Genomic DNA, 17,500 nt, shown 5'->3' on the forward strand with positions numbered 1-17,500 from the left:
ACCAGACACACAATGACGCTCAAAGCTGGCCTGTAACTAGCTAACATTAGCCTGGAAATCCAGACCTAAATCTGAAAGATTAATGGTCTGGCATCGACTAATGAAAATCGTCCAGCTCGAGGGGCGGCACCAAGCATGCATTTGAAAATCTCACTGCACGCAATTGGACAACACTACAACCAATCACAACAAGCCACATACGCTTAGCTACCAGCGGAGCGAACGAGTAGATTAGACTCTTGCCGTATCCGGTCGGCAAAACAGCAAAAATGCCCCTTCTAGCAAAGGAAGGATTCGAGCGCCGTCTTCTGTTCCTCTTTTAGAGAAAAAGCTAAGTCTAACTCGTTCATTGTAGCGGCCAAAGCCGTTTCAAACAACTGGTGTTCATCCATAGCCATCTTGCAACGTTTACTAATGACTTCGACGTCACAGCACTGTCGTCTTCTGTTTAGCTTGCCTCTGGCCCACCTATATAACATAACTGTCATAATACTCAAGTGGAAGCAAGGATGCAAGTAAACTCTTTATTAGTTGGTCAAAAGACACAATCACAGTACAGAATCTCGGGTGGGCTTTTGGCGCAGTGACAAGATGGTCAGCGTGCTGGTGAAGAGTGGTGACGGTGGATCCAGTGCAGGTGAACATCTAGACGAGACGAACATCACGAAGACACTGAACAGGAACTCGAACCAGGAACAGGACTGCAGATGGGCACACAAAGAACACACACTGAGGACACCAAACAACGATATGACAAAGAGAGGAGAGTGCGATGAGAACTTATAGGTGAGTGAATTGGCAGTGGCTGGTGCGGGGAATGAGATCAGCTGGCGCGCTGATCAGCTGGAACAAGCGGTAACGCCCACTCACACACACCCACACACACAGAACAACAAATACACGAGACACAAAGAAAACAGTGAATTCATGAACCATGACAATAACCTGATGTGATTGGTGCAGCTCGGATCGAGGGGCATATTTAATTAGCATCATTACTTGACGCCAGAGTAAACTCGCTGAGCAAACTCAACTTGTGCTCTCGCGAGAACTATGGATTTCCAGGGTAAGCTAACATTACAACAACAGCATATCTTGGTTCACGAGTTCACACTTACAAATAAGTCAGATAGAATAAATGCGTATTTGGCGTGCTGTCCGAGGAGAGGGCTCCGGGCTCGGTATTCGGCCCGAACCCAGAGTACTCCCCCCGTATTCCTGGCTATGAAAGAACAAGCCAAGAGTGAGGAGTCGGGGTGGTGGAGGGATGCTGAAAACTGTCAAGGAAGTTAGATGAGTTGACAGAGTGAATATATATATGCTTCCTCTCATGCTGATAGGGTAGACATGGTAATTGTTTGATGGGTTGATTGATTACTTGATTATTTGAACGTGCTCCTCCCGAACTTTGTTAATAAAACATCATTTCTGTGAAACCTGGCATATGGAGCAGAAACAACACAACCTCTGCGTTCTGGTTTCAGGTTTCTCCAGCACTTATTGGGTCCTAAAGCTCTTGTCTGCTCATACCAGTTTCCAGCAATATTCCTCTGATCTTTTCTCTTTAATGTCTCTCAGCCATTTCTCTTTCTACAGTCTTTCTTCAAATCTCACTTTCTCTCCTCCCCCCATCATGAGTGTATACACCCCTACTGCTGATTGACTATAAGTGTGTTGTGTTGGCATACTGAAGACTCATCCTTCACTCACTCATTTTATCCAATTAAATGCTTTCTAGAATGAGAATTTCCCTCCCTCTTGTAACAACTACATCTGACCATATAAAGTAGCAAATCATTTTCTGTAATGTAAATACAAAGCTGTTAGCATGTCCTTCCCACTCAAACTTCCCGTTTTAACGGAGGAAAGTTATTTTCTACTATGGGTTCAGTAATGATATAATAATGTTTTTTGTTTTTTTTCATGACGGCAAGAAGAAGCGCATCACTGAAGGTTATGAGTGAAAACACAATCACAGTTTAACAGAAAACACATTTCCAACCTTTTAGACCGCCCACAGAAGTGAATTCTGGGAAGTGAAAATGGTATAGTCAGGAGTCAGACAGAAAGAGTGAGGGGTGTTGTGGGGCGATAAACCTTATGTTTGCTTTCATATGTGTGTGATTGAATAGAAAGAGAGAAATAAAAAAACGTGTTTAACTGTGGTGTCTGCATGTATGGACTGCTTTATAGTTGGTGAGCTACGACCTCAAAAGAAGAACCAACACTTTTTTTCTATTCACTATTTCTGGTTCTAAATTGTCTTTTTTCTCAGCCTCTATTTAGCCACATCCGCATGACAAATTCAAATTAAGTCAACCACAGTTAATACACAAACCCCTTCCTCTACCCGAGTGAAAACAACACACATGTTCCCAACCTCATATGAACACAATAGCAGCAGAAGTGACACACTGGAGAGTCACAGTGGCAGGAAGTCAGTGCAGGTGATAGACTGTTTATGAGCAAGTTACTCAGCGACTTTTTAATAGTTTATTACAGATGCACAGTGTCGTTTTAGAGACGTATATTGTGAAAGGAATAAATCTTAATTGTTTTATCTATCTATCTATCTATCTATCTATCTATCTACATCACCATATCATCATCATTGTGAATATGTGAATGTGAATGGGGTCATGCGGTTCTTCAGGTGTGACAGCTGCCGCGGGCTCAGTGGGCGGGAAGGGGCGTGTCCCATCTCTCTGCCTCGACTTTCCCTGTGTTTAATATGAAGTGAAGATGTTCCAGTGTTTATAGCAACTGTCATTATAAACATAGCGTGACCCTCTACCAATATAAACAGCCCACAATAAGCCCCACGGATAACTTCACTTAGACGTAGAAAGAAATCTGTTATTGCACAAATGCAGGCATGCTGTCAGTGATAAAAGGCCCGGTTTTATTGGTTTATACAGACTAAAACCATCCATGTGAAGTTTGTTAAACACACTCTCAAAAGCACTTATTTTCTCAGTGAGGGAATAAGCAACAGTTTGACATCAGATTTATACTTTAGTATACTTAAGTGATAAAGTATAAAGTGCAAGGCCTTCAGTGCCCTTCTGTTTTGTAAAAAAAATTAAAATACTGCATAACAAAGACATTACGTTACAGTACAATGAAAGCTACAACTACATAATAAAAACAAGAAGTTAATAAATTAAACTTCCATTTTAGATACAATTTTGTCAGTTCCAAATGAAGACGAAGCAGGATGAACCGTTAAGCATCTTCAAACAAACATAAGCCCCTTTCACACAGAGATTGCGGAAAATACACGGATAATGTGTCCAGGATAACTCCTCTTCGACATTTCTACACAAAAACGAGTCCATACTCCCCAGTAGCGCCACTGGGTTTGCTGTAGCATAGGTTGTAGAAAGGCCCTTACGGCATTGGTCCTGGCTTTTGTTCACACAGGGCGCGTTCTGGGACTGATCCCGGCAATGTTAATAGGTCCCCATCTCGGCATCGATCCCGGCATCAATCCCGGGACGTGTTTGCGTTCACACAGAAGGCACTCTAGCAATTTAAGGCAATTTCCCGGGATCAACGCGCTGTGTGAAAGGGGCTATATACTGGTGTTTTGTTCCTTAATGAATCTGGATGAAATGGTTGAGTGAATAATACAACGACTCACTTATAAAAGCGGTGCATTTGTCATCTCAGCTGTCTCATTTCAGAAAAGCAACCGTTATAAATATGTTAGTTACGTCAGTTTCTTTCTTACTTTGGAGTTACGTCAATTTCCTTCTTACTTTGGAATGCAATGGTTGCTTTTCTGAAATGAGAGCCTCAATGACGTATGCGGCTGACAAGTGCGACCTGGGGAGGGTGAAGAATTTGAAATGAGACATAAAGAACAGTCCCGTGTTTCATTCGTGAATTATTCAATGCGTTTAAACAAACTATAGGATAGATGCAGGTTGTAATGGGCTTGCCAAAAGGTAGGGGCGTGCTGAATGGTGCACAATGCTACAACAGAAACTAACCCCTAACCCTAGCCCACACCATAACAGGCAGCTTTCGCAACCAATTTCTTCGATCTTTCGGCAAGCCTATTACTCTGACCTGTAGATACACACACTTGAACGCATCAGGTGGTGATTCAAGAACTAAAAGCAAATGATTCACTCATAAAGTCACTCCTATAGTCACCTGTCGCCACCTACAGGTAACAATTTAACCTGTAGAAAACAATGCTTTAAAAATCTGTGTTAAATCTTGTACATTTCCCATTTTGAGTCTTACATTTTCTTTTTAAATAAAATTATCATATTAGGCAAAACAAACTTGAATAGGGCAGTATAAATGTGAAATATTGACTCTCTCCGTTTTTCATTATACATCTTTAAATGTTTGTAATGCTTCAAGTGAATGTAATGTTGTAATACTCCATGTGTTCTTTATCCCCTACAGTTGCTGGGTAACTTCCCAGAATTCCCTTAAATTCCCAGAATACTCTGGGCCCCAACCGACCTGTCAACACATTCCTAAAGCTCCATTCACTCTCTAATTGGCTAGAATGTCATTTCATCCTGGCCCTGATTGGCTCACTTCAGAAAGTTCTGAGGCAACATAACTTTACCAGCTCTGTTTACATGGATCCCAGGTTGCCATGATGACATTGATCGTTAATGTTGCGATATGGTGGGAGTTTTGACAGTTCTGACATATTTTTATGTAACTGCACTTGTTGATTGATTGTGACATTTCTTCACACTCTGATATTTTTATCTCTGATGCAGGGCAGAGAAATTGAGGTCAAAAGGCCATGCTATACAGGCCAGAATGTACAACAGGAAGGAAGTCTGTATTTTATAAATGCTTGAAGGGCAAAAGATAATGTCAGGTCTTTACATTTTGCACTGTTGCCACAGGTTAGTGAGTACAGTAGCTTTCATATCACCCCTTGTATCCCAAACGTAAAAACCGGTTTTAAATCCATCGTCACGTAATCCTGGCATGTCAGAGCACAGAACGGCAGACAATTCTTGTAGTCATAAAATCTCACAATATTATCATCGTAACATGAATCCAGTAGAGAAAGAGAGACCTTTGTTTTTCAGCACTCCCCATACCACAATAAAGAAGGAAAGGGCTTTTATGACAATCTTTCATAACTACTCCTGCCTTTGGGGACAGCATCGTTCCAATGCTTCCTTTGTTTTGAAGGTTTTAATTGACCAGGGTTACGCCATTGAAAGTAAACAGAATTTATTCTCAGTTCATGCCGCTGCTGGTTTAAAAATGCGAGTGGCTCATACAGTAACTTGAAAATGAATGAATGAAAGAAAGGAAACAGAGAGCAAAATAGATCTGACCCAGCGGCCTGGCGATGTGACCGTTTCCTGACTTCAAAATAATACTTCATTCACAGACTAAACAAGTTTCCCACTACAAAAATGTACTGGGTCATTGCTGGTGTTTTTATTCAGTTACAGTATTTTCCTCTTTTAAAGGGGCTATATGAAGATTTCAGAAACCCTTGCTATTAACGACACATGGGTCGCCATTAAGTAAACTGCAGCCAACAACTTATTACTGCTGATCGTGCATATATTTGTAAAAGCTCTGCTATTCACCGGCATCATCAACACATGAGGTAATTAAAATGACACTTTTAGGATAGTTTGATTGTAAAGTATATTTGAAATCATTTTACCATACTTTGATCTTTTATTTGTCCTATTTTTCTAATTTATTTGTATATTTTATTGTTTTACAACAATTCTACAATAATCTAATCAAACAGAGAAATAATCACAAACAATTTCAATATTTATTGCTTCAATTATTATTATTATTATTTTAAATGATCATTTCCTCTACTGTACAGATTTATTTAATAAAGATTTAAAATAAAGAATACGTTAACCATGATGACAGAATATATGACAGAATAAAATGAATATTATAAAATAAATAGTTTTAGAGTCACTGTAAAAAATAATTACTTAATAAAAAAACGGATAACGTACTAATAAATGTATTTATGTGTGTTTTTCTCTTTTCTGTGGCGAACAAGGTGTTTTCAAACCAGCATAGAGGGTTTGAATGTTTACAAGGACCCTCCTTCTTATCTGCATGTGTTGTGAGACGTGGTTGCCAAGAAGAAGAAGACGGAGCAAAAAAAACGTTATTTTTTTGAGTGAACCCTCCTCGCCCTTTCCCATTTGCTATTGGACGTGAGAGCAGCCAATGAGTGGGTGGGGAGGTGGACTTCCTGTGGGCCAACTACACGGGCCCCACATGTAAAATATTCCTGACCTCTCCCATGGTGTTTATTTTAAAAAGAAAAAAGGAAAAACGTTCCCCATCATTAAGGAAAACACTGAGCCTGTGCATGTGGTATTTGGACGCTTGCCTGGTTTTCGTTTTACTGTGCCGTGATTGGTGGAGAGGATTCCGTTTTTTTTCCTTACAAAACAAGCTCTTCATATGTCACATGTATGAAGCATGCATGTTTGTTCTGGTGTAGATAAGACATCTGCCCAAGGTCATGTGGATGTAGTTGCAATCTCTTTCAGTCCACATGTCTCTAACAGGTCCTGTAGACAGTGATAAGGGCACGTTAGGAGAGACAAGATTAAAAAGAGCAATCATGAAACACAGGAAGTGAAGGGCAAATGTTAAATTGATTTTGAGATTTGATAGAAAGGATTGAATGGCGTAAGTGAGATTAGAAATGCAATATGAGCAAGAGAGGGTGTGGATGATGATTTTTAATAATAGTTTAGTGGGTTGAGAAAAAAATCTACATGTATCATCAGTGTTTATGTGTCAGTAAAGAAGGCTACATATTAGTCATATTTTGGTAATGTACTAATTTTAGAAGACATGATGAAAAAAAAATTTTTATAATGTCAGTTTTTTCTTAATATATTATTATTTTTAAATAATAAAATGTCATGCAAAGAAAAAAAAAGAGGATTTAAATATCTAGCGCCCTCAAGTTGTGTCTACAAAAAGAACATTGAAGATGAAAAGATTTATAGTAAAATGCTGCCATCTATTGGTAGCTACAGTGGTCAATGGTCATGACTCATTAAAAGTCAGTGCATTCATTTATCATGAATATTCACCGTTTTTTAGTGAATTTCATTAAACAGTCCATAAATTATTTTAGCCATCACCACAAACATCCATGTAGAACACATACTTTTTTTTATATAGCTATATTATATGTGGTATGATATAATTGATATTTCTTCTAAAGATGAGGTTTGGTCTCTTGTTTTCCTCAATTGAAAAAAATAAATAAAATGCTAGCACATTGTTTGGTAAATTAATTCATATGCAGTAGCCTATGCATGAGTCTGAAAATGCTTTACTTTACTTCGCGTACTGTGCCAACGTACCACTGCAAAGGCAGCACAGAAGCTGCACATATGTAGGCCTATAATGTCTTTATTGCCAATGTTTGACCAAAAAAACGAGACCTTCCCCGACTTCATAGGTTGTCAATGAAAGCCTAGACTGATTTTTATGTTAAAGCAGCACCAAAGATTATTTTGTACCTTAAAATAATGTTTCCAAAATCGTTTCAATGGTACATCAACTCGTAACAGGGTGAACAGCACTTCTGCATTCGCTTTGCACCCGTCTATCTACCCACTGCGCAATGTGACGTCGTAGTGACGTCATTTTCATGTAATTTTTGGACGTCCAAATTTGGTCCATTGAAGGGGTTGTTTTGTAACGCCAGGCGACGTCTTTTTTCGACGTCTTCCGCACGTCATTTTTCGACGTCTTCCGCACGTCATTTTTCGACGTCTTCCGCACGTCATTTTTCGACGTCCATCCACAAAAGTTTGTTTACAATAAATCGCGCTCAGTGCTCTCAAACAAAACAGCGGTTTCTCACACACACACACACACACACACACACACACACACACACACACACACACACACACACACACACACACACACACACACACACACACACACACACACACACACACACCTTGCTTTACCTGGGACTCGAACTCGTGATCATCTGCTCCACGTGCCAACGCTCTACTGTTTGAGCTACAGAGAGAGTGATATAATTTATGATTATCGCGTTTAGGCTAAAAATAGGTTCGGCGCTTGGATCACGAGCATCTTGCAGTACATTTAAAATATTTTAAATATAATATTTTAAATATTTTAAAAATTTATTACATTTTAAATATAGCGATTTGGAAACGTGGATGGAGCAGTGAATAGGTTCATTACACAGCAAAATGACACGACAAACTCGCGTTTTGGAAAAGAGCTCTTCATTTGTAAATTAAAAAAATTATAATAATCATGTAAATTTCCTGCACCTGTCATAGACGTCCAAAAAATTACCCAGTTCAGGTCCAATGTTGAACGTAAAAATGACGTCCAAGTTGGGTCATGGTTGGACGTCCAAATAGTGGACCTAGTTTGGACGTCGAAAAAAATCACCCAGTTCAAAGGTCCAATGTTGAACGTCAATATGACGTCCAAGTTGGGTCATGGTTGGACGTCCAAATAGTGGACCTAGTTTGGACGTCGAAAAAAATTACCCAGTTCAAAGGTCCAATGTTGAACGTCAATATGACGTCCAAGTTGGGTCATGGTTGGACGTCCAAATAGTGGACCTAGTTTGGACGTCAAAAAAAATTACCCAGTTCAAAGGTCCAATGTTGAACGTCTATATGACGTCCAAGTTGGGTCATGGTTGGACGTCCAAATAGTGGACCTAGTTTGGACGTCGAAAAAAATTACCCAGTTCAAAGGTCCAATGTTGAACGTCTATATGACGTCCAAGTTGGGTCATGGTTGGACGTCCAAATAGTGGACCTAGTTTGGACGTCGAAAAAAATTACCCAGTTCAAAGGTCCAATGTTGAACGTCTATATGACGTCCAAGTTGGGTCATGGTTGGACGTCCAAATAGTGGACCTAGTTTGGACGTCGAATAGATGTCCAGAATTGGTCATGGACCGACGGACCCAATATAGACATGATCTGCACGTCTATCCGACGTCCAATGTTTAGTGGGTACGGTGGCCCAGTAGTGCACAACACAACGAAATGTAAAAAGGAAACATAAGTTCACAACACAACGAAATAAAGCCACAACACAACGGAAACAAGCCACAACACAACGGAAAATCCACAACACACCGAAATAAAGCCACAACACAACGGAAACAAGCCACAACACAACGAAAAATCCACAACACAACGAAATAAAGCCACAACACAACGGAAATAAGCCACAACACAACGGAAAATCTACAACACAACGAAATAAAGCCACAACACAACGGAAATGCTCCCGACCACTTGAGGGCTCTCGGAGCCCAGTAAAGTTAGTTTTCCAAGTCATTGTTCTATAGAGTCAGCAGTCTTAATATATAAATACCACGATAAGTTTTAACAGTGTATATCAACATTACTTCAAAATAACCTACATGAATTATAGCTGCGTATTTGATTTATACTCGAGAATGCTTGGACGCGCTACCACAGCGCATGATCGTCAGGGAACGTCTGGCAATTCCACCAAGTGGTTAAAACGTATAATTTATTATAATATAATTTGATAAATAAAAATAAAAACCATTTGGTGAAATTGGAAGGAATTGGCACAATTCCACATATAATAAGTCAGTCTGGTCACTAGGAACATGATAAAAGAAAAAAAAAACTTTTACAGAAATTTCCTAAAAAAAAAAAAATGTTAATTACTGTAAATACATGAAGGGTATTGGAAAAAAGTCATTATTAAGTCATTATAAAAGTCTTATTAAGTCAGTCTACTATCAAATACAATCAAGCTTTGGATTTTGAACATGTCTGTTTTTGAATGTTAAAAGTAATTTTAAAGGGGTGATGAACTGAGAAATAAAATTTTCCTTGAGCTTTTGACATATAAGAGATCATAATAGTATAATAATATCCTGTAAGTTTCAGAACTGAAAACTACCTTGTTAGTCCAATAAAAGCTTTTATAGACATCAGGCTCAGCAAACGACTCGTTTTTCAAAGTGGGGATCTATGACGTCAAAGAGGATAAAACACCGCCTCCACAAAAGAAGATCAACGCCTACTACAACACGGCCTGTTTAGCCCCGCCCACCGATTCGCCCAAACAAGCTAAATAGACGACATGATGATTGCTAAACCGGATCGAGCTACTTCCAAGCAATAAACATGCTGTTTACTAAATATTGTGCGTGCCTGTTCGTGGAAGAAGACAGTCTGCATAAGCTTCCTTCGGATTCCAGCATGGTTAAACTTTATTAAATCAGTCAATCACAATTTCCCGACGGATCTGCCAGCAACATGTATGTAACCATGTGTATTCTAATGCCTGATCTGCGATCAGTGATTTCTGATGTGTAATTATTCAAGTTCAGATATCTTTCTCATAAAATCGTTCAATACTGTTTATGCATCAGTGACTAAACGATCAACTTCACATAATTTCTCGTAGTATTATGAAAATAATCTTTTTTAAACTGTTATTAAATTATATACAGAAAGCGATCAAAGGACGATCCCTTTCGCCCAAGCTGTCAATCAAACAGCACAGCGCGAGCCGCGAGAGCTTATCTGGACACTTACCAAACTCGTGATGAAATAATGACACTGTTACACTACACAACGAAGCTCTTACTGTGTACTCACATCGTGTTTGCATTGTGATTTGGTGTAAGCATTTGTGAGAGTGCAAAAATTGCGTTGCAATGATAAGATCTTTATTCACGCGATCAACAGACTGTCTGTCATCTGCTCAGTGCTCATCATGCTGCAACCTTCATGTGATGGAATAGATTTAAATATAATGCTTTAAACGATACTTTTCATGATGTGTTAATCTCGATAGCTGTAATAGTAAAAACGTAATAAAAGTTTTCGAGAGAGTTCATGTAATAATAGCTATTTCATATGCAAGCATGTCAGCCAATCACAGCAGTGGGCGTTTGCATTGCAGTCTCACAGCAGACACGCCCCTTAAAACCGAGCGTTCAGATCTGAAGCTGAAATGAGGCTTGGAAAAATGGCTTTTATTTATAAATTATGACAATTTTTGATGTAAAAATCATACTAACATTAGAAGGGCACCCCAGGCAACATTATAAAATAATAAAACAATCCAGTTCATGACCCCTTTAATTAAAACAAATTATACGTTTTAACAACTTGGAGGAATTGGCAGACGTTCCCTCAGGGATAATGCGCCGTGGTAGCGCGTCAAAGCATTCTAGAGTATAAATATGCAGCTATAATGCACGTAGGTGATTTTGAATTAATAAATGTCGATAAACAATGGTTAGCTACATACTGTTAAAACCATAGACATAATATACATAGACGCCCTATTGGCCGCTGGATCGTACGTCAACGGCGCCGCCATACTGCGGAGGGCAACTTTCCCATACCTCTCATAACGAGAATTGAGAAAAATGCCTATTTCGTGTGCTGCTTGGGGCTTTACAAATCGCCACACAATTGAAAACAGGTCTCAGGGAATTACCTTTCTCAAGCAAAACTGAAAATTTGTTTCTGGTTGCATTTCATTTACTATTTTTATTTTCAGAGGAGAAAGGCCACGAAATTTAAAAATACTACTGTTACTGTGTCACGTAATGTAGTTTTAACAGTTTTTCAGTCGACAATGTAGTTGTTTAAAGCTCAAATCTGTGGTTTATTTATAAAGATAGCGCCTTTTTAAAAATGTTATCTGACGGTTTCGGAGTTGTGAGATCCAGCGATCCCCGCGGGCGCTCAGCGCTCATGTACCCCGCCGAGAACAGCCTTGCCTCGGCTATAGTGCCTGTCGTACACCGCTTCTGAGTTCTGACGTTAGTCGCTGTCAGTCTAGTGAGAATAATTCGTCTTGTGTTTATCTAACGGGCGATCTTTGGTTTCATTAATCTATAATTTGTTCCTTGGCAGATTGTTTTGGCTGAGGGCAAAGTGAAGTTTCATAACTTAATATATTTAGGCTATTATAACAGTGTAGCCTGCTGTATGTTTGACTGGATCGTTTACTTTATTTCTTGATTTGTATAGCTTCTTATACCTTTTAAAAACTGAAATTTAACAAAAAGAGACAGGGTTGCGTCATTTTTTATTTTATATAGCCTATGTAATAATATTTTAAAATGTATAAATTTACATTATTTATTATTGTTATTATAATAATATACCACTTACAATTATCAATCTATTATAGTTATGCTGTCAAATTATTTTACTATTCATAGTAACTATTTAACCTATTATTTTTTATTGTCTATATTCTGTAATTGATATTTCATATTCTACTGCTATTATTAAAGTATACATAAACTATATGCTATTATCAATATATTATTATTATTATTATTATTATTATATTAGTACTTATGATATTATATAATTATACTTTTCATTACTATTTTATTTACTGTATACTGTTTGTTTATTTTATTGACTAAACTATTTACTATTAGCCTACCTCTCACTTTATCTTATATTTACTATTTGCATTGCACTGTAGTTGTACCATATCATATTACCATAAAGGATCCATCAGTTATCTTTGTTATTGCTAAAATCGGGTCAATGACAGAATATGCTTTTCCCACAATAAGAAAACTTTATTTAATTTAATGTGAAAATTAAATTATATCTCAGTATGGGGGTGTTCACAATTCTTATCCAAGAATGAAAAGCTAAATACATGACAAGCCAGAGCTTTGGCCATTTATTAAAAAAAATAATAATAATATATAAGTCTAACTATCGAGAGTTTAACTAACTACAGATGGAACTTTTTTTGTACACCACATACAAACCACTGAAATCGGTTGATAAATGTAATTTTTTTTGGTTTTTATACAGAAAAACCGCAGCTCAGCAGTTTACTTGCATTTGATTACAGCGCAGTCTTGCCCTCCACAAAATGGCGGACGCGTTGACGTATCGCAGCAACGTTCCAAAGCGGCCAATAGGGCGTCTATGTATATTATGTCTATGGTTAAAACTAATCGTGGTGTTGATATATTTTTATAGACTGCTGACTCTCTAATGAACAATGGCTTGGAAAACTAACTTTACTGGGCTCCGAGAGCCCTCTAGTGGTCGGGAGCATTTCCGTTGTGTTGTGGCTTTATTTCGTTGTGTTGTAGATTTTCCGTTGTGTTGTGGCTTTATTTCGTTGTGTTGTGGATTTTCCGTTGTGTTGTGGCTTGTTTCCGTTGTGTTGTGGCTTAATTTCGTTGTGTTGTGAACTTATGTTTGCTTTTTACATTTCGTTGTGTTGTGCACTACTGGGCCACCGTATCTATCGGCTACAACCGCACTATGCAAGTTTGCCAGATCGGGTAGCGGATCTGTAGTTCGAATGAGACATAAGAAAACTACAAATTTGACTTGCTTTACGGCAAGCGTAAGCTACTATAGTCGATAGGTGGAGCCTAGGCTATATAAAAAATACAATACAATACATCATACTTTCAAAAAATCATGCAACATACTCTAACTTGTCTGTGGACATCATTATTTTCAAAGCCAGTGCTGGATAAACAAATAGCGCGCGAGGTATGCTAAATTATTTATGACAGTGGTAGCCTACTGGACAATTCCGCTTCCAACCTGTAGGGGGACCGAAGAGGAAAAGTGCTTTGGTGTTGCTTTAAGTAGTACTCGGGACGTCTTTGCCTGGAAAATCAAAAGAATGTGACATTACGCAAGCTCCTGAGAGATGACACATGAACCGAATGCTTATAAATACAACGTTCACCTAACGCCGTTCAGGATAATGCCGAAAGAGCCAGTGTGTAGCCTACTGTAAATGAATCATGTAATTGTGTCATGCAACGAAAAAGGATTAATTCAAACAACAGTCTCACATAGCTATATCTACAGTCTTAAATATATTCTACTTCATAATCAAACTATCATAACAGTGTAATTTTAATTACCTAATCTGTCTACATGATGCCAGTGAATTGCAGAGCTGGTGCAAACATATCCACATTGCTATTATCAGATGCTTTCTTGACTTCTGTTTTTTCACCATTCTCATTTGTGTTGTAGCCTAGCTATGTTTATTTTGTTATTGAGAGGAAAGCGCGCTGCACATAATTAGGCTATATTATACAGATATTACTTGCTAGCACCCTTCTGAGGCCTAAAATGACAAATGGGACACCCTACAGTCTCACGTACTTACTGGACACACGCACGCGGCATCCATTGTAAGTCCACAAGACCGAAAGTGCATATGAAGTGTGCCATTTGGGACAGGGCCCTGGTTGCTGGCTGCAGTTCACTGAACGGCCACCGGTGTTAAGTGGTGCTAATAACACCAGTTTCTGAATCCTATAGCCCCTTTTAATTGAATTCAATATTTAATTGAATGTAATATTTTATTTATTTGTTTATTTAATTCGTTTATTTGTCAGAGACAATGTACAAAATACATTAATCTTACGAAAAGATGTTTTGTACCAGAGTTAGCAAATGCTAGTTTCCATCTGCAAGTTGAATTGATTTCTCTCTGTCAGCCCGCAGAACCTCTCAACTTGAACCACTATGCCACTAAGAAGAGTATAGCAGAGAGCATGCTGGATGTGGCGCTGCTGATGGCAAACGCCTCTCAGCTGAAAGCCGTTGTGGAGCAGGGCCCTGAGTTCAAGTACTTCCTCACTGTCATCATCCTCATCGCTGCGTCACTCTTCTTCCAAGTGCTCGCAGGCGCTCTCTTCATCAACATGGGTGAGTGTCAAATACATCATGCACAAAATCTGTCAGGGATTTTAAAGGGTTAATCAAAATGGATTTAGCAATTCCTATACAATCTTTCTTTTTCAGCACGCAAAAACCTCAATGATGTGGCCAATCAGAGGAAGCTGGACATAATGAATAATGTGGCCACAGGGCTGGTGTTTCTCACCGTCATCATCAACATCTTCATCACCGCTTTTGGGGTGCAGAAGACAGGTCTCTATCCTAAACAGTAAACTGTCTGTAAGGGGGTTCTGTCTTGACATGTGAAAAAATATATCAAAGTTGAATATGCATGCTACAGTAGAAGCAAACTGAGTTTTAATCAAGCTTGTGACTGTTTCTTTCATGTTTTAATGGTTATGATGAAAGTCACATCCATTCATGAAAGACTTCCTCCTGGCTTTGATATTTGATATTTATAAGACACAATTATTTAAAAGTCTTTTTTTATTTATTTCTTAAGAGGGCATTATGTTAAACAGTCTATAAACATTCATTTATCCTAGACTGTCCAGTGATTTTATATTACCTAGAAGCAAAACTTATATAACATGAATGCATCATCTAATAAGTGTTCTATTCATCCTGTCAATTGTAAAACTAATAAATGTTTATCATGAATTACTCAACTGTATGCCATCCAATTTACTGTATTTATATAGATAGATAGATAGATAGATAGATAGATAGATAGAGGACAGATAGATTCAGAAATCATTCTATGCTGATTTGCTTTTCACAATACATTTATCATCATCATCATGAAAATGATGTGAAAATAAATTAAAAGTTTAGCAGCATTTCTTTGAAACTGAAATGTTTTGTAACATTATAAATGTCCTTACTTTCACCTTTGATCAATTTAATACTTCTCTCATATTCTACAGGAAAACCTATACTGACCTCTAGTGGAATATGAATATTTATATTACACTAACAGGCATTTGGAAACAAGTAATAAAAACGTATAAATCCCTTTCAGGCTTTAAATGTTAATTAAATTTGTCTCTTGTATTTATGTACACTAACTAAATCAAATATATATAAATACTAATATTAATAATAGGTCAACATCAGACTGTGGAGTTCAAATAATGATGGGTTGTAAATGGAATAGGTTCAGTTGCTTTATTACATTGCAGTGTAATTTGCACTGTAATTTTGGTGTAATTTACTGACAATGATAATCTGATAACTCATCGCAGTGTTTAAGGAAAGAGACTAGAGGCTCATTTATAAACTGTTCTCGGTTAAAGGGATAGTTTACCCAAAATTTTTAATTCTTTGATCATTTACTCAAGTTGATCCAAACCTGTAGGATTTCTTTCTTCTGAACACAAAGGAAGATATTTTGAAGAATGTTTGTAACCAGACAGTTAATGGGACCCATTGACTTCCATAGTATTTTTTTTTTTCATACTATGGAAGTCAATGGCTACCGTCAACTGTCTGGTTACAAACATTCTTCAAAATATCTTGAAATCCATACAGGTTTGGATCAACTTGAGGGGGAGTAAATGATGACAGAATTTTTATTTTTGGGTGAACTATCCCTTTAAGGGAACATCCCGAACCTGTTCATGGTCTATGAAACCTTTTCCTGCAGTCATGCTTCAGTTTCACAAGCAGAAATATCAGTCAACCCCCAAAATACACACAGAAGACTTCATCGTGTGGGTATACACCAATATATGTGATTTATGATGAATAATAAATATTTTGGTTTCTGCACTATATGTCACTAATCAAATAAAGCAAACCTGTGACACTGACCATGTGAATTCACTTGTATAAAATGTCAACTATTTCTTAAAATAAAAAAGACAAAAATAGATGCTGCTACATTTGAAGCCCACTGAATACAACCAGCACATCATCCTCTGTGTGGTGTGGAAGCGCTCGTGCACGGTCATGGAGGCCAGTGTCGGGAGCGCGCATCCCGGTTCGTTACGTCACTTCAAGCGCCCTGGCTGGTAGATCTGGCAAAGAGAGGAAGAAAACGACAGAAGTACTCTAAAACAGGGCTTTCCTCGCGGTTATCAGCTCTCAAAGTGATAACGGTCCGTCTACAACACTACATACAGGCACAGCCTTCTCACCAAACCGGACTAACCTCTTGTGAAATAAGGTAAGGAGCTTTTCAAAGTGAATTTCCTCAGCTGAAGAGTCTGAACTGCTCGGACACAGCCCATTGATAGTGTGGGATTACGTGGAGATATATCGGTATATTGCACACTGACGGTCTATATACGTTCGTATGTGCCCAGACAAACTATAGGGAAGGTAAATAAACCTGATATTTCTCAATATGCGCTCGAGAGACCTATAAAATAAAACGCTGTTGCGCCAGCAAGCAATGGAGGAACAGGGGGAGGGAAAAGAAGAAAAAAATACACATATATTCCATGTAGGAGAAGGAGCACAGGAGTCTCTTTCCATTCTCTGGTTTATGAATCGACATAAACAGACAATCTGGACAGTGTTGTGTGGTAAAAACCGCTGAGAATCCGTCCAAAGCTTCAGCCTCGGCGGTGTGAAGCTTCTTCAAGAAGAAGCCCATGTGCATTTCACACTTTCATTCCTGATTTATTTGCTTTTCTCCCTGTAGAACACATTTAAAGCGTTCGCGAGGCGGTTAAAATATTCATAATAAGTATCCACTCTGTGTGACATCAGCGGGAAAATATGTATCGGTTACAAAATACCTCAGACGAGAGATTAGAATAGTCACAAAGTATCTCCTCACTGGGGAA

At 38.3% G+C, this 17,500-nt stretch overlaps 2 protein-coding genes across 8 annotated transcripts in view; both read left to right on the top strand.

The window, feature by feature from the left end:
- The window catches only part of ninj2 (ninjurin 2), a 26,593-nt gene extending 10,870 nt beyond the window's left edge, over positions 1-15,723 (top strand). The window contains exons 2-3 of the mRNA XM_081363281.1: positions 14,525-14,735; positions 14,832-15,723. Of these exons, the coding sequence (XP_081219407.1) occupies positions 14,525-14,735; positions 14,832-14,980 (360 nt within the window). The 3' untranslated portion in view covers positions 14,981-15,723. The remainder of the gene's footprint in view (positions 1-14,524; positions 14,736-14,831) is intronic.
- A 929-nt stretch (positions 15,724-16,652) lies between these two features.
- The window catches only part of erc1b (ELKS/RAB6-interacting/CAST family member 1b), a 192,658-nt gene continuing 191,810 nt past the window's right edge, over positions 16,653-17,500 (top strand). For all 7 annotated transcript variants that reach the window (XM_081363058.1, XM_081363061.1, XM_081363056.1 and 4 more), the window contains exon 1: positions 16,653-16,875. The gene's annotated coding sequence lies outside the window, so the exon portion shown is untranslated. The remainder of the gene's footprint in view (positions 16,876-17,500) is intronic.

Source organism: Scardinius erythrophthalmus (assembly GCF_964197995.2).
Source record: "Scardinius erythrophthalmus genome assembly, chromosome: 4".
NCBI lineage: Eukaryota > Metazoa > Chordata > Actinopteri > Cypriniformes > Leuciscidae > Scardinius > Scardinius erythrophthalmus.